The 25,779-nt window shown below is 40.9% G+C and overlaps 1 protein-coding gene across 2 annotated transcripts in view; it reads right to left on the bottom strand.

The window, feature by feature from the left end:
* gpc6b (glypican 6b) overlaps positions 1-25,018 on the bottom strand; it is an 87,097-nt gene extending 62,079 nt beyond the window's left edge. For both annotated transcript variants that reach the window (XM_030757575.1, XM_030757577.1), the window contains exon 1: positions 24,868-25,018. In XM_030757575.1, coding sequence (XP_030613435.1) covers positions 24,868-25,018 — 151 coding nt within the window. The remainder of the gene's footprint in view (positions 1-24,867) is intronic.
* Positions 25,019-25,779: the final 761 nt, after the last annotated feature.

Genomic DNA, 25,779 nt, shown 5'->3' on the forward strand with positions numbered 1-25,779 from the left:
GAACAGGAAGGGGCCATCCTCATACTGTTCCCACAAAGTTCAGAGGAGCATGAAATTGTCTAAATTGTCTTGGTATGCTGAAACATTAAGGGTTCCTTTCACTGGAACTAAGGGTCAAAGCCCAACTCCTGAAAAACAACCCTACACCATAATGCCCCCCCCCCCCGCCTCCACCAAACTTTACACTAGGCACAGTGCAGTCAGACAAGTATCGCTCTCCTGGCAACCACCAAACCCAGATACATCCATCGGATTTCCGGATGGAGAGGCGTGACTCATCACTCCAGAGAACATGTTTCTACTGCTCTTGAGTCCAGGCATGCTTTACTCCACTGCATCAGACGCTTTGCACTGCATCTGGTAATATAAGGCTTGGATGTAGCTGCTCAGTCATGGAAGCCCATTCTATGAAGCTCCCTATGCACTGTTCTTGAGCTAATCTGAAGGCCACATGAAGTTTGGAGGTCTGTAATGACTGACTCAGCATTCGCTGACCCCACTCTGTCATTTTAGGTGGCCTACCACTTCATGGCTGAGTTGCTGTTGTTACCAATCGCTTCCAGTTTGGTACAGTAATAAAATACTTTTGGCAATATAGTGTATATTGTTTGTTTTATGATCGTAATTCATGGTTTAAAAAAAGCTAAAAAGAATTCATGACTGATTTAAATGGGTAGAATATTTCATGCAAAAAAAGAAATTAATTAATGGAACACTCCATCCAGCATTTTTTTAATTTATTTTTTTGCATGAAATATTCTACCCATTTAAATCAGTCATGAATTCTTTTTAGCTTTTTTTAAACCATGAATTACGATCATAAAACAAACAATATACACTATATTGCCAAAAGTATTTTATTTACTATTGTGCAAAGAAATCATTGCCTCACAGCAAGAAGGTCCAAATCCACCAATTGGCCGGGGCCTTTCTCTGAGCAGTTTGCATGTTCTCCCCATGTCAATCCAAAAACATGTATGGGGTTAAATTCAATTCTCCAATTAACCTGAGTGTGAATGGTTGCCTGTCTCTCTGTGTTGGTCCTGTGATATACTTGTGACCTTTCCACGGTGTACCCTGCCTCTTGCAGTCCATCCATGACCCTGAATTGGAAAAAGCAAAAGAAAATGGAAGTATGGATGGATGGACTATTGTGTATTTTGAAAATTAGATTTTCTGTTCCTTATGTCCACTGAAGATTTTTTTTCTTGATTTAATGCAACAACATCCCTGTTTTACACAGGTGACTTTTTGGCAGGGCTTTAGCCAGAAAAATTCACAGACCGGCGGTATTGGAGGAACGGTTGACTGGAGGCATGTTCCTTCTGGATATCGGACGACTGCTTGCTAGTTAGCCACACCCGCTAAATGTGTTGATAGCGAACAGTTCTGATAGTGAACCGCTAAAATTATACCTCAGTTCGGCACAGTCACAGGTGATCAACCCCTGGCTAGAACCCTGTTTGGGACTCTATGGAAAGGCCTTTTGAGTCAGTTCCACCACTGACCCTGATCACTTGCTTACACCAAGGATCTGCTCTGAGTTTTCACTGTGTCCAAGTGAAGCCCATCCACTTCTTCAGCTGCATTTACCCAGTTGACGTGTGTGTTAGGACTCTTGAATCACCCCACCAAAAAAACATGACTTCTTCATTTAATTCAGGGGCACTCTGGACCTGAAACTCACTTGACACCGACTTATGTAACAAAATTTTGCTAGTAAACTGACTACAACCCACAGAAAAGTTGAACAAACTAAAGAAATTCCCAAAACTTTAACATCTCATGGACATTTTCTTCCATTTCCAGTTTAATGTGAAGGACACTTTTTGGTGTTTACACTTGGGTTTATGAAGAGCTATGAAAAAAATCCCCATTGTAATAAACACATTCAGATATTCAGAAAATACCCTGTGGCTTCAGCTGCTCAATGCTCCCTCATCGTTCCCTCTTCAACCCCTCTTATGACCTTGAACACTTGCTCTATATGATTTCATTTTCTATTGCGAAGATAACTTTTTGAGTCTTGAGGTATTACTTGCTAGCTTTTTATTTTAATTTGTAAAGGCTTTGTAAGGCATCTCTCTGAGAATTTGTAAGGCATGTTCCTCACTTTAGATGAGGTCACACAAATAGGCAACTTATCAACTGGTAACTGCCTGACTTACCAATGAATCGCAATATTATTAAGGTGCCGTTTACACGAGACCGTTTTCATTTTGAAACGGTGTCGTTTTGATGCGTTTCGGCCTTGCGTTTACACGACAACGGTGTCGTTTTGATGCGTTTCGCCCTTCTGTTTACACGACAACAGAGTGAAAACGATGTGTTTCAGAAACGGGGTCCAGAGTGGAGCGTTTCAGAAACGCACCGGCTTGCGTTTTCGTGTAAACACTTGAAACCGGGATGATTTGAAAATGCTCGACTCGCACATGCGCACTATGGTTGCGACGGCCACAGTTTTTCGCGCACGCGCAAACTGAAAAACAGTACTCGCGGATTCACGAGTGCTTCATATGCTTTTCCTGTGTTTTTACCATTTTGTAATTCAGCGTTGTGTGCAGCAGCGATCCAACCTCATCATCGGTCCACACAAAACCTCTCACATTGGCCGTTTTGTAAGTAATGAACAATTTGCCGCACTACCTACTGTGTCACTCCACGCATGCGCGTCTTGCATAAACAAACTTTGCAAAGAGAAAACCAACGCCAACTTGTGGCCTGGCATGAGAACTACATCGTTTTCATCGTTTCACATGTCCTCGTGTAAACGCGGATCGTTTCTGAAACGCCATCGTGTAAATGTTGCCCTCTTAAAAAGACAGGATTCCATCTTCAGTTCAGCAACTTTTTTTATTCCCGATTCTCTGAATGGCTCCACAAAGCAGGCACAAACATGAGCACAGATGAACGAGAGAAAGTAACAAAAAAAAAACATTCACCAGAGGTCGCACCGCTCACCAACCTCGCGATAGTTGATGACATCACATCCTGAACTCTGACCCCATAGTAGCAACATTAATCACAGTAATATTTGGCATAACATCAAAATAAAATAGAAACGTAAAATATTTACCTATTGTTTAAATCTGTTACTGCCAACTAAATAATTGAAAATACAAATAAGATTAAAAGGGATATTTCAAGGTCGCAACACCCTCCCCCACTAAAAAAAATGTTGCAGAACATTTTCTTAATTTCTTAACTGAACATTTGATGCAAAGGTACATAAACAGGTGAGTATCATACACATCACATTTTTTCTCTTTTACAGGATGATGAGGCTGTGCTATCTTAACAGTCCATTCTTCTTTTTTTTTTTCTTTCTAATGGTCTCTCATGGCCACAATACAGGATCAAATGTCTACAGTCCATAAGTATTGTAAGGTGCATAGTCCATAGAAGCATTGGTGGGCCCCCCAAATCTTCACAAATGGGACAAGGAAATTACCATTTACACCCAGAACTGTGTATTCACACATTTCATAGCCATGTGTTCTGCATGCCTATCAGTAAGTGTACACATTACTAGTTCTCACTTTACAGTATGTACCACACTACTGCCTTAACTCCAACATGTTAGCTTAGTTCCCCATTTTCTGTACTTATTATTGAAATAAATGTTCAGAAAACCTGTTTTTATATTCTGTGATGCATTTGAATTACCACATCCCCGTGAACTATAACTGTATAACAAATCACAAATAAACTAACTTGTAGTTGTCTTGTATATGTGTGTGTGAGCCTCTATTCAATGTAAAAAGGATACATGGATTATGGACTGGTTAGCAGGCCATGGCTGGTTCTGGAGGACTCCCTCATACTAACAGGGCAGGTTTCCAGCGGCTGAAAGGTTGGCTGCCCCAGCTGGTCATAGGTGTAGACACGCCTGGGCTGTCGGACTCTTTTAGGCCTTTCTCTCCCTGTTTCAGCATCACTCTGTTCATCCTCAAGTTCCATAGATGGCACTTCATGTTGTTCCTCCTCATGTTCCTCTTCAGAGTGCTCCTCAGGTATGAACACCTCCTCAGGTTCACCTCTGAGCATTTCACTCCGGGGGCAAAACTCTTTTGCTTCTATATTGAGGGGTGGATTTGCCCGCCTCACTGCTGCCCACATGTGATTTTCCTCATCACTGGAACTGCTTGCATCAGTGGGGTAAGTGTGCTTGGCTTTATGCTGTCTCCTTGTTCTCTGCTTTGTTTTGTCTCCATTGCTTTTCTCTTTCAGGCTGGGCTCCTCTTGCACCTCAACCAGGTAAGGACACGGCAGGAGTAGGTTTCGGTGTAACACCCGTTGTCTCCCTGTTCCTTGCAATGGCTCAACTACATACACAGGGCTATCAGGTCCTTTCCTTCCCTTGACAACATAAATCAGATCTTCCCAGTAGCTGCATAGTTTTCCAGTGCCACCTCTAGGCGTCAGGTTTCTCACCAGGACATGGTCACCTGACCCCAGGGTAGAACTCCATGCGTTCTGATTGTAGGTTTTCTGTCCTTTTCGTGCATTTTTTTTCATATTCTGCATCGCAATCGCATAGGCCTCCTGCATGGCTTCTCTCCACTTCTCTGCATAGCCAGTCTGTGACTGGTTTCTTTCCCTTCCCTTCCTGGGGAACATCAGGTCCACTGGTAGTGTTGGTTCACGACCAAAGAGAAGAAAGAATGGAGAAAACCCTGTTGCCGCATGCACAGTTGAGTTATAAGCATGAACCACTTTGTTCAGGTGCTCCTTCCACCTTGTCTTCTGAGACTCTTCCAGTGTGCGCAGCATTCCTAGCAGCGTCCTATTGAAGCGCTCTGCAGGATTAGCCTGGGGGTGATATGGAGAAGTGCGGGAGTGGCGGATACCACAGTAGCTTTGGAGTTTGTGAAAGAGAGTGTTTTCAAACTCTTTTCCCTGGTCGTGGTGTATCTTGGATGGGAAACCAAAACGCATGATAAAGTCATCAAAAAGCTTTTTGGCTGCAGTCTTCCCAGACTTGTCTCTCGTTGCATATGCCTGTGCATATTTTGTAAAATGATCAACAACGACCAGTATGTATTCTTCACCTCCCTTACACCTGTCCAGATGTAAGTAGTCAATGCAGATCATCTCAAACGGTGCGGAGGTCTCTATACTCTGTATAGCTGTTCTGGTTATTCTGTGAGGCTTCTTTCTCTTTATGCAGCAACACACATTTGTGACATAGTGCTCCATCTCCTGTCTCATCTTAGGCCAGAAGAAGCGTTCTCTTGCCAGTGCTACCATTTTATCTGCACCTAAGTGTCCCATCTCCTCATGCAGGAGTTTGTACACAACTGGCTTCAGACAATCAGGAACAACTAGCTGTTTTCGTGTCGCCGTCTCCCTTCTGAGGATACCATCACCATCCATGTGTAGGCGGGGCCACTCTCTGAGAAGCTGTCTGACACCTTCATTCTCTGCCAGTTTGTCTTTATGTTTCATGTGGGCGTGTGTCCTTTTTAAGGCCACCACTCTGTTTATGATGAGGTCTGTGTTTTGAGCTGTCCTCATGTCCTCTGCTGCAAGAGGCTGAAGTGGCTCAGTGATGCTGCACCCTTCTGACAGCACATCTTCGTTACAGGTAACAGCTGATATCCAATTCACCTCACCTATTTTGTCCAGGTGCGGAGCTTTCATGATGCATTCAGCAGCTTCCTGTGGGCATTCCTCCGTACATTCTTGGATGAGCTCCTCGATGGGCTTTGGTCTGCGTGACAAGAAGTCTGCATCTCTATTTGCGGTTCCAGGCCTATATTTCAATGTGAACCTATAGTCTGCCAACTCTGCAACCCAGCGATGTCCTGCTGCATTGAGTTTTGCTGACTTGGTGACATAGATCAGAGGGTTATTGTCACTGTAGACTGTAAAGTGAGGTGCGTGGAAGAGGTAGTCACGGAACCGTTCTGTGATAGCCCATTTCAGCGCGAGGAATTCCAGTTTACCAGAATGTAGCTTGTAATTTCTTTCTGCTGCTGTTAAGGTTCTTGATCCATATGCTATCACTCTGAGTACCCCCTCTTGCCGTTGGTACAAAACCGCACCTAAGCCATCTTCAGAAGCATCTACGTGAAGCACAAAGGGCTTCTCCAAATCTGGGTATGCCATAACAGGTGGGTTGGTCAGCTGATCCACAATTTGGTTCAGTATCTCTTTGTGGGAGGAGGTCCACTGAACTGGATGGGAAGGTGGTAACTGGGCTGATTTGCGGCTACACCCCTTTTTCTTTTGGTTTTGCTTCACCTCAGATTTTGGCTTGGCTAACAGTTCATAAAGGGGCTTGGCTGTCCTGGAGAAATCTGGGATGTAGGATCTATAATAGCTAAGGAAACCCATTAGTTTTCTCACCTCTCGCACAGTGGTTGGTGTCTCGTGCTTCAGTGCTTGAACTGCTTCTGTTTCTTTAGGATTCATCCTGTATCCCTCTGCAGAAATCACATGACCCACATAACAGACCTCACTTTTGAAAAAGTCACATTTTTTTGGTCTCAGCTTTATGCCACACTCTCGCTGCCTCCTGAGCACCTGTCTTACATTTTGGATGTGTTGATCGAAGTCAGGACTAAAGACCAATACATCATCCAAATACGGGACACACACTTCATCTCTGAGGTCTCCCAAGCATCCTTCCATATAGCGTTGGAAACAGGCAGGGGCATTCGTAAGCCCGAATGGGATCCTCACCCACTCGTAGAGTCCCCATGGCGTTATGAATGCAGTGCAGGGTCTGCTTTTCTCACTCATGAAGCCCTGATGGTATGCTTTTCCCTGGTCCAGCACCGTGAACCAGGAGTTGCCTCCCAGGTTTTCCAGAATCTCTTGTATCCTCGGGATGGGATGACGGTCAGGCAGTGTTTTCCCATTCAGTAGCCTGTAGTCTATACATAGCCGCAGACTCCCATCCTTCTTCCTGACACATACCACAGGTGAAGAGTATGAAGAACAGGATTTCTGGATCCAGCCTCGGTGGAGTAGGTCCTGTATGTGCGCTTTAACTTCCTGATAGAGATGTCTGGGGATCGCATTATATGTTCTTTGAACAGGCACATTGTCTTTTAGCTGTATCTCCATCTCCAAATCTTTAATGCACCCTGTATCCCAGTCATCCTTAGCAAAAACATCACACTCTTCCCTGAGCATCTGCTGTACCTGCTGTCGTTGGTCCTCAGATAGATGGCTCAGGTCCACGGGTGGGTCCCATGGCTCACCTCGTAGCTCTCCACTTGACTGCTGTGTGGGTGGAGCAGCACAGCTGTGTGGTGTCTGCGAAGTCTGTTCATCAGCCAGTTTTGTCTGCAATGGGTAGATGGCATCCACACTGTACAACAGGCCAAGTGTGGTGCGACTGTGTAGCACAATGTCATTATCAGTCACATTCTCAACAGTCACTTCAATGTTTTCATGATCTCCTGGAGGGAGCTTAATCAGCTGTGCTCTAATGGCAAGACCAGATGGCCAGGGTGCTTCAAGGTTTGGCTCTAGCACTACGTGTGATGCACCCACCATACTCTTGTTTAGTCGGCCGCACTGCACCCCCATCACTTTGTTACGGGGGATGGTCACTGGTTGTCTACCCACTCTGGCTACATGGGGCTGATTTTCAAGCTTTGGCTTTTTCAAAACAGATAAAACAGCCTTTGCAGTTCTGTGACCTACCTCCAGTGCTGAGCAAAGTCTCTTAACCATATGACCGGATCGCATGCAGTCTTCATGTGTGTCATTGGTCAGGGCTAATTCCTCAATCACATTAAAGCCGATTATTGGGCGTTCCATATCGTGGCTTGCCACCAGGATGGGGACCAGGACAGGTTTATCGCTCATTCCAGCTACAGCATCTTTAGCTAAAGTCACTTCAATCCCCATCCATCCCTGATATGGGATGTCAGTTCCATTTGCCGCTGAAAGCTCTAACGATCCATCTTCAAGCAGCTCAGTCACCGGTCTGACTTCCACATCTGGCAAATGTTTTCTTTTCCAGCCCATTCCCACTACTGATACCTGTGAGCCCGTGTCCCACAGTATTGTAGTGTCCACTCCTCCTAGGGAGGCTCGAACTAGACACCTCCTCCCCACCAGTTTTGCAGTTTGCAATTGTTTACCAGTGAGAGGTGCTCCTAGACTGAGAAGATCTGCTTTCTCTGCGCTTTCAGTGGGACAGTGCAGGATTTCAATTTTGCTTGTGCTGGCTCTTACGTTTTTCATTCGGCAACCTGCTGCCCAGTGCTCAGTACTGCCGCACTTGTAGCAATGAGCACACCTTCCATCAGGATTGGACTGTTGACATTTTTGACATTTTCGGCTGTTCCCAGTCTTAGGTTGGATTCTGTATTTTCCGTTTGGCTCTCCATTCGCTCTTTGTTGAGACTGCGGGCTCTGCTGAAGGGTTGCAATGTGTGTTGTGAGGTTCTGAATAGCTTCACATATGGCTCTGTTACCTTGATCTACTTTGTCCATGAGTGTATCACGTTTATTTGCTTCCCCACCTTTGTTCTTGTTGGGTTTAGACACATGTTCGCATTCAGCTCCTTCATTTTCCTCATTAATTGCTGCCACACTGATCATTTTGGTTTTCGGTGTGGTTAACAGCTTGTTTCTCCTTTCCATTTCCAGACTGTATGCAGCAGTCATTTTCTCCAGAAGAGCTTCATCAGTCACTTTGGGGGTTTGTAAGTGTGGTTTCATGTCTGTTCGAATGGTGTCATCACGAAGACCAGTCATCACTGTTTGAAGGAACTGGTTTTGAATTAGTTCTGCACTGTACTTCAGACCAGACTTGACTCTTTCTGAGGCAAGGACAGTTTGTTGTCTCATGTCCATGGCTCGCATCAGAAACTGTATGGGCGTCTCTTTAGGTTCCTGAACTGCACGTGTGAGGGAATGATACAGCTCAGTGGAATCTTTTTCAATGTAGTGGGTCCGCAGGATTTGTCTGAGGGCTTGCAGCGTCAGGTCTATCCTACTCTCTAAATAACTTTTTAGCTTTGTTCCAGGAGCTATTGCTTGAATAACAGCTTCGACAACTTCTCCCTCATCATATCCTTTTTTCAGTGCCTTTTGAATCTGTCTTTCCAGACTTGAGTATGTTAATTTGTCCCTTTGATTTGGTTCCCCAATCTGTCCAGTTATTTTTAACTCTCTTCTATACAGCGGGTGGACAAAAGAGACATTTTGGCTAGCTATAGCAGCTGTTGCATTCATGGTCAAGTCACTCTCCCTTTGTCCCTCTACATCACTGGGTGCAATTTCATTTTCGGCCACAGGGTGGCGCTTCTGGATGACATTTTGAGGCAAGGGTACTTCACTGTACTCACATTTCTCTTTTAATTCGTCGATTTGGTCATTGAGTTTCAGCAAAACAGACATTCCTTCATCTTCTCTTGAGGTAATATCTTCTCCCTCTATATACTGAAGAATACACCTTCTCAACTTACGTGCTACGTCGCTGTCACGTTCATCTACAGTTAGGCTGAGGGCTGTACACACATCCTTCAGGTCCTGTGCTTTCAGACTCAACAACTTTTCTTCTATCTCAGCCACCAGGCTTTCCCAGTCAGATGACATCTGTTGCACTTCGGCCATGATCAAAACGTTTTACCTTCTTCCTCGGGGCTCTTGGAGTCTGTAGCCTTGGTTAGCAGCTAGTGCTAGCTCGCACCGAGTCCGCATCTGTCGCTCTCTCTCGTCTTGCTTCGCGGTGAAGAAAACACTTCAACCGGGCGGAAACACCAAGTTTATGTTGCCCTCTTAAAAAGACAGGATTCCATCTTCAGTTCAGCAACTTTTTTTATTCCCGATTCTCTGAATGGCTCCACAAAGCAGGCACAAACATGAGCACAGATGAACGAGAGAAAGTAACAAAAAAAAAACATTCACCAGAGGTCGCACCGCTCACCAACCTCGCGATAGTTGATGACATCACATCCTGAACTCTGACCCCATAGTAGCAACATTAATCACAGTAATATTTGGCATAACATCAAAATAAAATAGAAACGTAAAATATTTACCTATTGTTTAAATCTGTTACTGCCAACTAAATAATTGAAAATACAAATAAGATTAAAAGGGATATTTCAAGGTCGCAACATAAACGAAAGGCTGAAACGCATCAAAACGACACCGTTTCCAGTGAAAACGGCTTCGTGTAAACGGCACATTAGTATTTATTAAACTTCTATAAATACAAACAATTAAGCAAATCTTAATCAATATATGTATAAATATGCATCTAACTTATTTACATAGACTTTCTAAACTATATTGTAAGCCATAGATAACTCCTAAAAGACTGATTTGTACTTTACAGTATGTGATAATTAATTTAGAAATGGTTAATCCATGGTAAATCATAACCCACTGAAATTAAACATATTACATATGATCTCATTAATCAATAATAAAAAAATATATCAATCTTTATGAATTACATACTAATGTGCATTAATGTAGGAGTAATTTTTAATAAAGTCAGTCAGAGTCAGTCAGAATACTTTATTGATCCCAAAGGGAAATTACTACTGTTACAGCTGCAACCGTTTCACTTAAACGAGTAAACCTAAAACACATTAACATACACTAAAGGCATAAAAGTATAAAGACTAAAGAGATATTTTGACTATATACACATCTAAATCTATACACATATGAAAATTGTGAGTGCAAAAATTTTTAAATAGGTGTCATTATATATATATGCACAGTCCAAGATGAATTAATACTTTAATAATGCTTCATAGTATGCTGTTATAAATAGTACTGGCAGGAGGGGTCAGATGGGAGGCACTCAATGAGTTAAACATGCAGAAACTTCCCATGAATTTCTTTTTTATAGCATCGCACTGCTTTAGATGTGTTCTGTAATGAAGTTTCACACAGCGTCAGGTTTTACCATGTCCCTTCTTTCACAGAGAAAAATAGAATCTTACTGTGACCCATGAGGGTTGTTTTTGGAAACAGTTGTGAAAATGAAAATGTTCTTCCAGTAAACACGTTAGCACAGCTTCGGGACATCTTCTGCTCTGAGCCAAATCTTATGCAGATGGGGTTTTTTTGTTTACTTTTGGCTGGTAAGGTAGCAAATATGAATTCCAAATAAAGCCGTCTACGATCCTGAATAAGCCATACTTCTGCAGCTGAGGGGGAATTATTTCCCTCTAATGGCCTTGTATCAAAACTGGCCTTTGGCAAGTCATTGTGACTTAAGTGGACAGGGTGGGTGAACCAAAGAGGCCTGTCCCTGACTAACCTCGCTACATGCTCTCAGCACCCATCCTCTGTTTGTCTAGGGCTAACAGGAGGATGCAGAAATTCACTTTGCATCTAGCCATGGGACCAGACTGTGTTTAACATGCAGACAAAGAGACAGATCCTACTCACATGAGCATAATAACAGCAGCAAACACAAGACATACATGCATGTTTATCAGTTGTGCTGCACGGTGTATCAGCCCTGTTAAAAAAAAATGTACAGTCGAGTATTAATAAGAGAGGTTTATTCATGCACTCAGATTTATTAACACCTATTTAAGCTGCCATCATAAGTCATAATTACATGATGTCACTCAGTGTCTGTAATCAAATCAAGTGTCAGTCAATTTAGCTACCTTATTATCAGTGCTAATGAAGCTCTATGAAGATATTCAAATTCTACATTCCCCCTGCTGAGATGGGTTCCCGTTTTACAAAACTTCCCTGCCAAGCACGTACAACACGTTTAAGATTTCCTTTGCTGTCTTCAGCAGGTTTACTGTGAGATAATCTTATGTGACAGAGGTGAAACTGTTTATCTGAATCTGTTTTACATACTTGCATGTTTTATGTGTATTTACTTTTCATCACAAGTGATACCTTAAGGCACCTGTTGTCCTTGTTTACTGTTCAGAACACCTCCACGGGTGCCTGTCAAAACCTGCTCAAGTCACACCTAGTGTATATAAGCTGTGTGTCACTGATAAACAGCAATCTTATTTAGTGTTAAGATCAAAAGTCCAAAATTATTCCCCACCCACAATGACGAGTGGTGCAGCAAGTTACCATTTTAAATTACACATTTTAATAGATTACTCTTCATGCTGAAGGTCTGTCACAGTTATTGGTCTTCACCAGTCTCAACCTTGTGTCAAATATAGCTCACCAGCAGCTCCCAGAACCAAATTTTTGCATGCAAATATTTTCTGTTTTTTGGTTGTTTTTTTGACTGTTGAGAGCACAGGTGGTTACACCTGTATACAGTGATATTACTTTCTTCCTATATTAATTACATAAGCGCACAGGATAGAGAAGCAATAAAGAAGATGCAATCATCACATAGTTTATGCTTTGATGCTGCTTTAGGTAAAATTAGAGCATGATTTTAGCAGTGTTAGACATCACAAACTGAAATGCCACAATTCAGCTTATAACTCGTGTTGTTTTAAAGTGTCCAAGTTCCCATAATACAAGCAAAGGTAGGCCAACTCTCTGAAGTATTCCTCAGTGTACCTGGCCAAAGAGACCCAGAGCATATGTGCTCTGCCATCTGCCGTGTCCCATGGTTCCCCCTGACAAACTTTTAATGGATTCACACTCAAAGCCACACTCAGCCCTAATGAAATCTGCATTCCTTGTGTCAGTGCAGTTCCTCTTCCTTGTCAAATCAATATGTCAAACAAAAATTAGAATTTAGAACAAGTTTGATTTTCTAGTAGTTTGTCCATATTTGTTTACATATTTTAAACCGAGTAGTGGAATTTGTTTAGAGTTACAACAGTAATCTGTTTTAATGAGAATCTTTTTCATTTTTCATGTTTTTGGTAATTTCTTTAGTCAGTAAAACCTCCAGACATGTTAATTTTAATCCATTGCTATTAGAATCCTGTTTGTTATTCCTTTATGTTAGCCAAGCTGTTAAAAAAAACAGAAATGACAGTAGTTTGCAAAAGTGTTTCCTCATAACAGTTTTTTTTTTCTCACTTCATCAAGAATTTCAGATGACAGAATGCCAATGATGTAGTAGCTCATCTGGCTCATGATTCATCATAGTACCCAGGCTACTGTAATAAGTGAGGTACAGAGAGAGAGTGATACGTTTTCTTGTCATTTGTTGGCTGTTTTGGACAACGAGAAGTCACGGAGGCTTGCAAACAGTCACACCTATGATAAATTAATTTCATTCACCAAATGAAAGTGATGGAGTTCAGGAGGATTATGAGCAACCACAGCCATAAATGTGTGTGTATATATATATATATATATATATATACATACATACATACATACATACATACACATACACACACACACACACACACACACACACACACACACACACACACACACACACACACTTATTATATAACTGAGTAAACCATTTTAAATGCCACAGGAGGAAGCCAGAGAGTAACTATACTTGAAAACCACAATATGCACCATTATTTAAAATCTCACATGGCAATATAGCATAATGGATTAACCACATTTAACTTTACTACACAATTTCAATAACTAAACTAATGAGATGGGAGTATAAAACCCTACTATATTCAAGTTATGCAAATATAAATAAATATTACCAGTCTTTCAAGTGTGTGGTTGTAGACAACTATCACGGCCAATAAGATCATAATCATTGCCATCAAACTGGATACAAGTGGTATGCAACATGTGTAATGTGATAGCTTCATGAAGTTCTTTCTTGATTATTTTGTGCATGCAAAATTTATCAGCATGGATAATCTTCTGTGCACAAAGATTATGCTGAGAAGATGAAGCACAGTTAGGGTAAAGACTTATTAGGCGATCGCTGTGTGAAAGGTTCACTAAAAGCTGATACTATAGAAGGAAAAGTGATTCTAATCACCTCAGAAATATTGCAACAATCAAACCTTTATTGTTATTCAATTATATGAAACTTTTAGTACACACTTTTGTTTACTCATGCCTTGATTATTGTAAGTCACTTTTCACATGCATGTCTCAGTCCTCCATAGCTGATCTCCAATTGGTGCAGAATGCAGCAGCAAGGCTGCTAACAAAAACTAGTCGGCGTTCACATGTCACACCTATTCCTTTATCCCTTCACTGACTTCCAGTGAAATTCTGAACCCACTTTAAAATCCTGTTATTAGCATATAAAATTCTACATGGAGAGGCCCCTGCTTATATATCAGAGCTCACTGCAGCTGGCCTTGCCAATCCTCTAACCAGGGTCTCATAACTGTTCCACAGTCCACAAGCTGTGAGACATTTTCTTAATTTTAAAAGCAGAGGCGACCGTGCTTTTGAAGTTATGGTGCCCAAACTTTGGAACAGCCTTCCTCAGTTGGCCAATTCTGGGATTTGTTTTAAACAACTGCTGAAAACACATTGTTATAGTTTAGCTTTCCCTTAATCTTTTCCCCTTTAATTTGGGCCATAATTTGAAGCTATTTGCATGTATGGAAGTGTGTATGTTGGAGTGAATGGCTTTCCATATGGTTGATTAAGTGTCTGTATGTTCATAACATGCATACTTATGTGTGGCTTTTATAAAAACTGTAAAGCATTTTGTAAAACTGTGTTTTGAAAAGTGCTATACAAATAAAGTTATTATTATTATTATTATTATTATTATGATGCATGTTTGATCCACTTACTGTGATCTGCCATTTCCTTTAGGTGGGTTTAATTCAAGCAAAAATCCATCCAAGACTGTCCAGAGTTAATTTGCTTCCAGACGGCAGCTGGATCAGCCTTCAACCATTCAGTGCTGGACTGAAATATTGAAGAAATTTTAAATCCAAAATCCCTTCTACACTAAATGAACAGCTACCTCACACCTTCTTCAGAGCTTGAAGGTCATGGGCTGAAGCAATCCTGTTTTATCTGACAATATATCTTTTTGTGTAATCTGACCTAAGATTTTTGACTAGCCATGTGGTTATTTTGTATTACAATCATGTTAAGTGCAAAGTCCAAGTACGATGCATGATATGCTGTTGCAGCAAATTAATGTCCCTCATTAGTGTGCTGTCTCAAGAGGTTTGGATCAACAGTCTAAGAGTGTGTAAAAAAAAATTTAATGATTGAATTTAATTGCAAGTAAGTAAGTGGGTGGATAGCATATGCATACATTAATATATGTTATTTTATGGTCCCATAAGCATCATATGTGGAAGTTGCTCATTAGATATGACCCCAAACAGATCTAGTTAGCGCACTTGTTTCACCTCCTTATTAAAAGTAAATCAATAGGTTAGAGTTAGAGGTTGCTGTACATCACCATTCTAACACTGAAGTAGAAACCAAATGCCGGTTAAGTACCTTGGATGTCTGAAAGAATAGACATTAACTAAATGTCAGCAAATGTTGGCTGATGGCCTATGCTTCTAGACACCCAAGGCATACATACTGGTAATTTAAATGTAATATACATTCTGCTTCATCTCTCTTTCTCTACAGCACACTGAAACCGGCCCTTTTAAAAGATGGGTAATCAGACTTTGACAAGACAAGCTCGTGTAAAAATAAGATCACATCATCGGGAGCTATAGGACAAGAGATATTCATTGAATATGAACATCAGCATGGATCTTTAAATCTCTGCATTCCACACACCTTCACACTTTTAATAATGTCTCTAGAGGGTTTTGTGTACAGAATAGCCAAGTTTCTTGCTCAAGTTGGAACTTGCATCAATCAAAAATTGAATGAAATTATTCTTATCACATTTTGGGTCATGTCAGAAGTTATTATGAAAGGCATGTTCATGTTTTAAATAACTGGGGGATGCTGATACAGAAGGGTATATGTCCTTGGGTGAATGAGGACAGGTTCAAGAGGAAATGAATTCTCACTGACATAAAACAGTCTACAATAAAAGCAGCACAGTACAATGGTATGATGGTATTCTTCATCCTCAGGAGAGTCAGCGTGAAGGGAAAAAGGACAGGAATAAAGATGTTGGAGCAGTTTCATACTCCTAGCAAATGTGTCAGTATATATTTTTGAATATGTCAAGATATTTCTCTGCAACATGCCATGTGCAAGGCTGCGTGCGTGATAAAACAGCCAAGTGTTGACTCAACGGTATAGCTTTTCATATTGAAATGTTTTTAAATGTACTATAAAAAATCTCTTTCAGGGAAGAAATATAAATGCATAAGAGCAGTGCAGGAAAAAAAAAAAAAAAAAAAACAAAAAAAAAAAACAAGAAAAACAAACTTTTTTGAAGGCTTTGAAAAACTGTTGTGGAGAAATGGGTTTTTTACTCACACACAGACACACACGTGTGCACACACCACATATATATTCTCCAACAGATTGTTTGTGAAACTGGTCTATACTCTGACATTTTAACATAAAACTCCTGCTCCTCCGGATTCAAGGACAATCAGAGTATCTATTCCAGCGCAGATGACCATACTTGTTAAAAGTGATTCCATTCACTTGAAGATGAATACATTTTCGGATAAATAACTGAACTGTTGCATAGTACATAGCAATTTTTTTTCAGTAAATTTTAGTGAACAAAATAAAAGTGCCTCCAGCTTTTTAGACCTGAAGATTTGCTCCTGTGCTTTGTCAAATATAATTCTAAACTGTGACCAATTTCAGTTTCTAACTATTGGCATGGCATACAGCAGATGAAGCAAACAACAGGAACATGTATTTGGTGGTGGGGAATGTAGGATGCATTTTTTTACCACTTTGACATTTAAAAAAAAAAAAAAAAAAAAAAGATTTGTTGAGAAAACACACACACATTAACACGACAAGGACTAGCATCCTTATAAAAATCTTTGCCAAGAATAAATATATTACCACATATCTGCAACAACAAAAAAGTATGTTTGACCTTGAGGGTAATAGCTATGGGATATTTATGTACTGTATACCCTTCATCAAAGTACGACGATATCATTACAGTTAAGATTGATGTATGGATTTCCCTAACGCCATGTATGGCACAATTAGGAATGTCAAGTGCAGCATAATCAGCACATGTAGCACTATGTCTAGCTTTGATATTTATTGTGGAGCGCATAATAAAAAGCCTAGCAGAGACCCGAGGAGTCTAGTGTGGATATTCGATCTACTATATGTGTGAAGCCTGCCTAGAAGCCCCTGAGAATGAGAAGTGAGCAGGCAAGCCACTCTTGTCTGCATCAGTTTGCTAAGTGGAGCATAGCAGACAAATGCACTACAGGTAGCAGCTGGTGGCTGTTTAGAGACCTTCAAGGCCCCGAGACCTCCATTGATCATTACCTTTCACTCGGCATTTACAGTTTAGAATACAGACACCAGTCATTATACCTTGTTACAGTGTAAGTGTCCTCTAGCCAGTGGCCTGGTTAACTGAGAGGGAGAGGACACAGCTCAGCTACATAACTCCCATTGGTGGCTTGCTACAAACCACACTGAACCATCCTCAAGAGCAGTGTAAAGGCAAACATAGACTTCAGTTACACATCATGTCTAGTCAGACATTGTCAACAAGACAGAAGTGGCAGAAGTGGCTAAAGATAGATCCAACAGCAGCAACAAGGCATTCGAGTTGGCTTTGTTTCACGAAGGCTGAGTTTTGACAGTTTGATGTGATGTTGAGAAAAAGTAGCGGCTATACGCCACAGTCCAAAGCCAGAATTTTGATACTAATGTCAATGAAAAAACGCACACTGATCCAGAGGATTGTTTTCAGAAAGAGATGATCTGTGGGCGTCTTAAAAAGAGACAATGAAATATTGTCAACTACAGGAAACAGTGTAAACAGTTCTCAAAAATAGTAGTCTATACTGGTCAAAAAAAAACCCAGCATTAGTGACGAGTGAAAATGTGTTTATGCCAGCTTCTTAAAAGAGGAATGAAAAGGCTCTTTCATCGTGGCTTCAGGTTAGAATTTAATTGGACAGTTGTTGACAGCAACTAATAGATCAAAATAGCATCCATTCAATCTCTTGCTGGAGCACTCTCTCTTTCACATTTCAAATTATTCTTAAACAATTGCAGTGCCATTTCATGAGAAATCACTTCAATCTATGCATTGTTTCTCACATATTTATCGCAAATAAATTTGGAAAATGTTAATTCCCCGAGGCAGTGGATGCAGCATATTATGACAACAGCTGTGTGTCAGCAATCGAAACCAGGCATGCCAGCCTTACAGCATTTGGCCAAGCTTCAATAACCCAGTCTATTTTATTTGCCTTTATTTCCATTCTTACTTGTGTATGGATTCAGAAATTGCATTTTTGCTACACAGTAATAAAACAAGCGGCATTAAACTGGAAATATCTTAATAATTTACTTATTCACACATAATGCAATGTGAATTAGTCAAACAAACAGCATTGTTAATAACTGCCAGACTACCAACTGGAGTCCCCTTTGGTTTTTAAATGTGTAGGCTCTATTAAAATTTCAGCAACTGGAGTTATGAGCAGCAGAAAGTTGGACATAAACCCTGCTGGAGGCCACAAACAAAATAAACAGAAAGTTTGGGTCACAAACAGGATTAGGGTTTAGAAATATTATCCAAAGAGCACTTTTGGTGTTAAAAAATATCAGTAACCCTGAAGACATGAGTTCCCCTCCTTCCTGAAGAAACACAAACACATCAAAATTCATCAAAATCTGAGAAGAGAGCATTGTTGCATAAACTGTAGGTTCCAGACTAGCAAAATAAAATAACTTGGTTTAGGACTGCTGGTCAGAAACAATAAACTCAGCGCATGGCTGCATGAGGGTGATTGTGCAAGAAGCCCACTTCAATAGCCCATGCGTGCAAAAAATATGACCTGCACACAACTAAACAAATATTGTACATATCAGATGATAAGTATCAATAATACTGTGGATGAAAGAGCATGATAAAAATAGATAAAACACACACACACATAAAAAAATCAAAACAAAAAATCCTTATCAATTTTACAAGACAAAAGCTACAAGCACACTCAACAAAACATACAGAAATGTGCCTTGGGCTCACAACCAGACAGACACACATGTGACAAAAAGCACAGACACCAAAGGACTTTTTTTTTCTATGAGACACCTGGTTGGGATTTGCTTGTTGAGCACATGGAAGAAGAAAGCCTTTCTGGCAGAAGTTCCTTCTCTCATATTTGGCTGAAAGGCTTTATATATGTAGGTAATGCTGTGAAATCATCTATGTAACCAAAAACACGATCTTTTCCTAAATCTAACCAAGCCAGCTCTTAGCAAAAATAAAATCAGTCCATCCAGTTTCTTAGACACAAATACCTTGGAGGTTGTGTCAGAAAGGGCATCTGGTGTAAAAACCTGCTACCCGCTGTGGTGACCCCATGTGAATAAGGGAGCAGCTGAAAGTAGCCTCTTAATGGCTTATCCAAATTAGTGTTGTGGAGGGGCTGGTGCCTATCAGACTTTGTCATAGGATGAGAGACAGTATTCAGCCTGGACAGCCCACTAGTCCATTATGGTAAACTAAATCAACTAAGTTTATAATTAATAAGTCAACACTGACTTAGGAGTGCTCATGCCGAGTCGGGGCGGAGTTGCTGCCCCAAGTAGAGGAGTGAAAGTATCTCGATGTTTTGTTCAAGGGAGATGAGGGGGGGGGGCATTAACAGATAGGACTGGTGCAGCATCTGATGCGTATGCTGTACCAGTCTGTTATGGTGATGACCGCTGAGCGTGAAAGCGAAGGTGCCGATTTACTGGTCAGTCTACATTCCTACCTTCAACTACGGCAATGACTTTTGGGTGACTGAAAGAATGAAATACAAGCAATCAAAATAGGCCTACTCTGAAGGGTGTCTGGGCTCTCCCTTAGAGACAGGGTGAGGAGCTCAGTCATTCAGGAGGGGCTCAGAGTATGCATGAACCTCTTCCACATCAAAAGGAACTAGTTGAGGTGGTTCAACTAGAATGGCTCCTAGGTGCCTTCTAGTTGAGGTGTTTTGGGCATTTCCTACCAGGTTGAGGCCCCAGGACATATCCAGGACATGCTGGAGACACTACATCTCTGAGCTGGCTTGGGAACAACTTGGTATGCCCCTGGAAGAGCTGAAGGAGGTGAGGGAGGGAGGTCTGGGTATCTCTGCTTAGGTTGCTGTTCTCGCAACTTGGACTCGAATAAGCGACAGAAATGGATGGATGAATGGATGGATTGAAGTCAGCACTGACTTTTGGTTTTACATATGTTTTATAGCACTCATCTGACATCCTTAAGTGTTTCTACTAGAAACTCTTTCTGGCTGAAAACCTGGAGGTAAATTTTTCCTAGGGTCTGCTGTTGTTGTTCAATGCCTTGTGAATTTGAAGTTGCTGTGGAAAATGAGCAAAAACACGTTTAGTCTATTGCAACATTGCTCATCACCTTTGTGTGTGTCCCCTGAAAACAGTTCCACTGCCATCTGCACAACTTGCAGTACATTTGTATAATTGATTGGGTTGTACTTGCAGGATGTTTGTCTATTTTGAGTTTCTTTATGAATTATTAAAAATTATTTATACATTTAATACTTCAGGGCCTTGAAAAGCAAGGCATAGTGTTGGAAAGCATTAAATTGTGTCAGTGTTCCTACTTTTGTGCTTTCTGTGTAAAAGTTTTGTTTTGTTTTTTTTAAAAGCCCCTTCTTAAATTTATTTTGATATGCTTTGAGTCTTGTGTTGTTATGCTTTTAGTGCTGCAACCCTAAAAGACTTGCAGGACACCGTGTTTCCTGCAGCTCTCACAGAAAACACCCGCAGAGAGAGCCCATCATGAGGCCATTTTGGCATCCATAAGTATGATTGATGACACAGGGATGCAGACAGCGAGAATTCCCCTCTGCCACGAGAAAAATGATGATTGTTTGGATTTTTTTTGCCTGTTAGTGCCCCCTCTCTGCTTCTCAGTAGGACACATTTACATTACATTAGCAGAATGCAGACTCAAAGATTGGTGCTACCATATATAAACAAAGCAACTACTTTGGATCTCAACAGTCCAATTATCTGCAATTTTTTATCACAAATACTTTGATGTTTGTGGAGTAAAATGTAAAAAGGTAAAACACACCATTGAAAGCTATTATCCCTTTCAGGACCTCACTCCCAGATCTATTTCAACATGTGTGACTGACAGAAAGGTCACAACAATTTCACAATACATCACAGCAACAGTGTGAGTGTGCTGCAGGGGCTAACAAAGTCACCTAGCATTCCCTCTGCAGGCACTCCCATTTAGCCCTTTTTAATCCCCTCCATCCCATTACATGACAGTAGAAGACCTGTGCACATTACATGCTTCAGTAGAGATCATTTGCCTCGTGCAGACAGGCAAAGATCACATAAAATATCACCACCGTTATTTCTGTCCCACCTCCATCTCCTGACTGGCAGTAAACAGAGCTGGACGTCAAATGATAGCATAGAATATGACATGCTAAGAAGTTCCATTGAATCCAGCAGTGTGCCGTATGACTCACTTTCCATATCTTGTCTCAGACGTTGGGTAATCCACTGAGTGGAAATCGAGACAGCAGATAAGACTGAGGCAGGTCTTAACTTTAACAAGCAATAAAGAAGTGGATTCAGGAGGCAAAATACAATTCATTTGCTAACAACTGAATTAAATAGATATAAGTAAAGTCTTCTTTGGAAAGGGTGATTAGTATTTTAAGATGTGCAAACACTCCAGACTTTTAGAGCAATCTCTGAGTTCATGCCTATTCAACTTATCTTCACTGTGTACCTGCAACCTGGTCCGGTCGGCAGAAAGTGTCATCGGTTAAGACTTGTGGAATTACTGTACTCCCTGAGCCTTTAGGCTTGGATCATAACAACATTTCTGTCAATAACTCCATCTCCAATGCTGTCATTCCCCCTGACCTGGTTCCTCTATTGAGCCCAAACACACACACACACACACACACACACACACACACACACACACACACACACACACACACACACACACACACACACACACACACACACACAATAACACCCGGCTCTTTCACTATTACTATTATTTCGCAATTATTTTGGCAACAATTGTAATGAATTATGGATATTGGCCAATGTTATAAAAAAGATTATCCAATTAAAAAAATAATAACAGATGTGATAAATTTTTAATAGTATTCTAATGTGATTAAACTAACGTAAGTAAAATCTAAGTAAAAAAAAAAAAAAAAAAAAAAAAAAAAAATCAAACAAATATGGTGTTTTCTCGATATGTTTTTCAGTCTCCACATCAAAAGCAGCAGGACCAGAAACACACATCCAGCTGTCACTATAATAACTTCGAGACTATAAGATGATAACTACAGACTTCCAGAAATCAAACCGCAAAGTGACACCATTTAACAAAAATGAGCAGCATGCAGAAGCAGTGAAAGCACCATTTGTGGTGTTTATGTGAAGTTTGACATTTCTCCTAAATCATCAGTGATTTTAATAGAGTGTGATGGCAGTTGTGAGACTGACACAAACACTAAGCTAAACAGGAAGCTTACGGAGCTCTAAAGTAACTTCGGATGCTTCCCATTTGTGACTTCGATGCTCCCGCGGAGCCTCCGAAACAACTCTTAAAGTCATCGGAAACTACATGAAAAAAGTCAAGATTAAGTTCACACTAATCTTTGTGTTAATGCTCTTTGCAATCTGTCCGTAAATTCCACAAATCATAAACAAGTGAACAGTAACGCACCCTTCACACACTCATTAACTACATCTCTACTTCCACATCATTCGTGTAATATAAATCAGTGCTATTCCAGTAAGAAAATTAAATAACTAAAAAGGGCCAAAGCTAAAAGCAGATAACGCTGCATTATTAACAATATCTGCCAAGTGAATTTCACAAAAATATATCCATCCATCCATTTTCTTACATTTTTTTCTGGGACCTATCCCAGCTGTCACAGAGCAAAAGGAGGGGTACACCCTGGACAGATCACCAGTCTATCGCAAGGCTGACACAGAAAACCATTCATGCTCACATTCATGGACTGTGGGAGGAAGCCAGAGCACCCAGAGAGAGAGAGCCCATGCAAAGGCAAGGGAGAACGTGCAAACTCCCTACAGAAAAGCCTCAGCCGGCCAGTGGATTCAAACCCAGCACACCCTTGCTGTGAGGCAACTGCACCACGAAACTGCCTGTAACTTAAAAAAAAAAACAGTTATAATAAACTATATGACTGAATTTACTGTCAGTGGGTCTAATTTATCCACCAAATCAGCTATTAAACCAAAGGAAGGCCTCTATTTTCAGGAGATTAAGTTAAAATAATGCAAACAAGTAATGTGCCAGCCATGAGATTAAATGTGAAATCAGTTCAGGCTAATATGAATCTGCACAGCGAAAAAGAAAGCTCTCCACATTTACTGCATTTCTGCTAAGATGCAACTTTAATGCTTTGTATTCATTTATTTATTTATTGGTAGTACAATGTTAAGATTTTAATCAACTTTTAATCAAAAGGAATTTCCAAATTCATTTTAGTCAAGACCTGGCTTAGCTTGAAAGTTGTTTGCATGAGTAAGAGGCAATGAGCTGTGAGCCCAGAGGACACGTCTATCACTGTGTGAATTTGCTGAGTTGTTGATAAAGACTCTCTCCAGAAGACATGCAAGGTTGTGACTCAGTCAAAGAGCAGATCAAAAGACGTTTATTCAGGGTGACATCATTCAGGAAAGCGACAGATTGAATTTTTTCACTCATTCCAGAGATTAGTTGTGATGCCGGAGACACGGATCCAAAGGATTTAATCAGTTAGTTATTCAACCCATCTCTGAACAGGTGTGCCTGTTATCAAATATGCAGCCTTTTACTTGTGCCAGATTTCCTGATTTATAGAAAGAATAATTAGCCTTGAAGCATAACAATGATGACCTGGAGAGACAAATTGACAAAAGAGGAGGAAGGGGGAGGATGCCTCTCATCCATTCTCCTGTTTTGCTGACATTTATATCCAAACTATGCTTGAAAAAAAAAATATATATATATATATAATTAGATTAAGTATTACTGCAGTAAAACCCTGACACTTTAACCTTAAGTCATTTTTTAAATTATGTGCAAGAATGTGTAATCAAGGTCAAGAGAACCAACAGAGATTTCAACTAAACATCATTAAATCTGTAGTTTTGCATGCTGGTGGGGGTGCATCAGACCTACCTTATTGTACAGTACAAGGTATATTTAAGATAATTACTCATTAGGGCTGTGGCTGAAATCATGCATAACCAAATGCGTGGATCGTGGTTATGGGCTACTGCTTAAGCACTGCATGAGCTACATTTTATCTAGTCAACCTTTTTTTTTTTTTTTTTTTTTTCTCCTTTCACAGGACAGGAGTTAATCTGCAGAGCTGGCCACTCATTGGGCTGTCGCTACTTGGTTTTCCACGGTCAGAGACCTCTGCTGGAGACATGCAGATAAATTCGGCACACATTCGGCATTGACAGAACAGGGTAGCCGATATGATGTGCCATCCCAGCATTTAACTGATAAGCCTGTAGTTTCAGGCCTTTTAGATTTGTGGATTGTTGGTTAGACCTGTCACCTGTCAATCCGGCAGTGGGAAGCTCGCTGTATCCAGTTAGTCAGTGTGGAAATTAAGTAGCTCACATCATTCGTATGAAGTTAACTTCGGTGAGTGAGAATGACAGTTACTTTGTGAGTGACAGGTGGTTGAAAAGCTGTAACCAATTAGTTAGAAGTGGTGCCGTCGCAGTAGCGTACCCCTGCAGCATTAAAACCATTTAGCATCTTCAATGGACTGCGATAGGACGGCTGAGTTTTTAACTTTTCCTCCCACTGCTAAGCACTTAACACAGACGCGTTTATTTGGCAAAAGTCGCTGTGTATTCCCGATCACTTATGATGCTGTAATTGACAGGTCGTGAGTCAGTAACTCAGCCCACCCTTACCTGGGATCTCCTGATGGGGAACATGTGCGAAGCTGAAGCCCTTTGCGATACAAGCCTCCCTCACCTCGCTGCAATTCCGTGCTTTAAATTCTGCTCTTGCAGCAACAGAGAGCACAGAAAAAGTGCAAATGATGGTCTCCAGTCTGAGCATCGTTCACTTCTGTACAGATCCTTTCTTGTTTAGGTGCTCTGCAGTGTCCCGCTTGCTGGCAAAACTCCCCCTGCAGCAGATTCGCAGGTAAGGCTACTTAATAACTGGTCGGTTAGTGGTTGGAACTTAACTACTGTCTACTAATACATTCCTCAAAGCACAACGGGTTTGCAACGCAACCGAGTCTAGTTGAAAGTCCCTCGGCGCAGTAGAAAAGAGGGCTGTGAGCATAAAGGTGCCACATAAATCCAATGAGTGCGTTTCCCGGCTTGTTGACTCAACTTCGCTCAGCAAAGAAAGCCCATGGTCGCTGCGTTGAAGTGGAAATGCACTGTGGAGGAGAGCGCTCTGTGTTCAGATCAGATGCACCGGCAGGGCAAAAGCGGGACACAAAATATGGAGTGGAATCCAGCCTCATCCAGTGTGGCAGGGGGGCCGCAGCAGGTCGGCACCTGCCTTTGAGATACAATCTAGTAGAAATTAACTAATAAATAAAGCATCCCCTAGGTGCTATTGGATAAAATCGATCTGCATTTGAAAGGAGTAATTTTGTGAAACTACATCAGCTGCGTTATACAGCACGGGCGGACTCCTTAGTATTGCAATAAATCTCCAAACCCTTATAGGAATATTTGGGAAGATATGGAGCTGACTTTAAAATTGAATCACTCCCTTAAATGCCTTTGGGTATATCTCATTGTTTTATGTGAGTATGCATTACAAAATGAAGTCTTTTTTTTTTTTTTTTTTTCTCCCTAATA

Source organism: Archocentrus centrarchus, chromosome 21, assembly GCF_007364275.1.
Source record: "Archocentrus centrarchus isolate MPI-CPG fArcCen1 chromosome 21, fArcCen1, whole genome shotgun sequence".
Taxonomy (NCBI): Eukaryota; Metazoa; Chordata; class Actinopteri; order Cichliformes; family Cichlidae; genus Archocentrus; species Archocentrus centrarchus.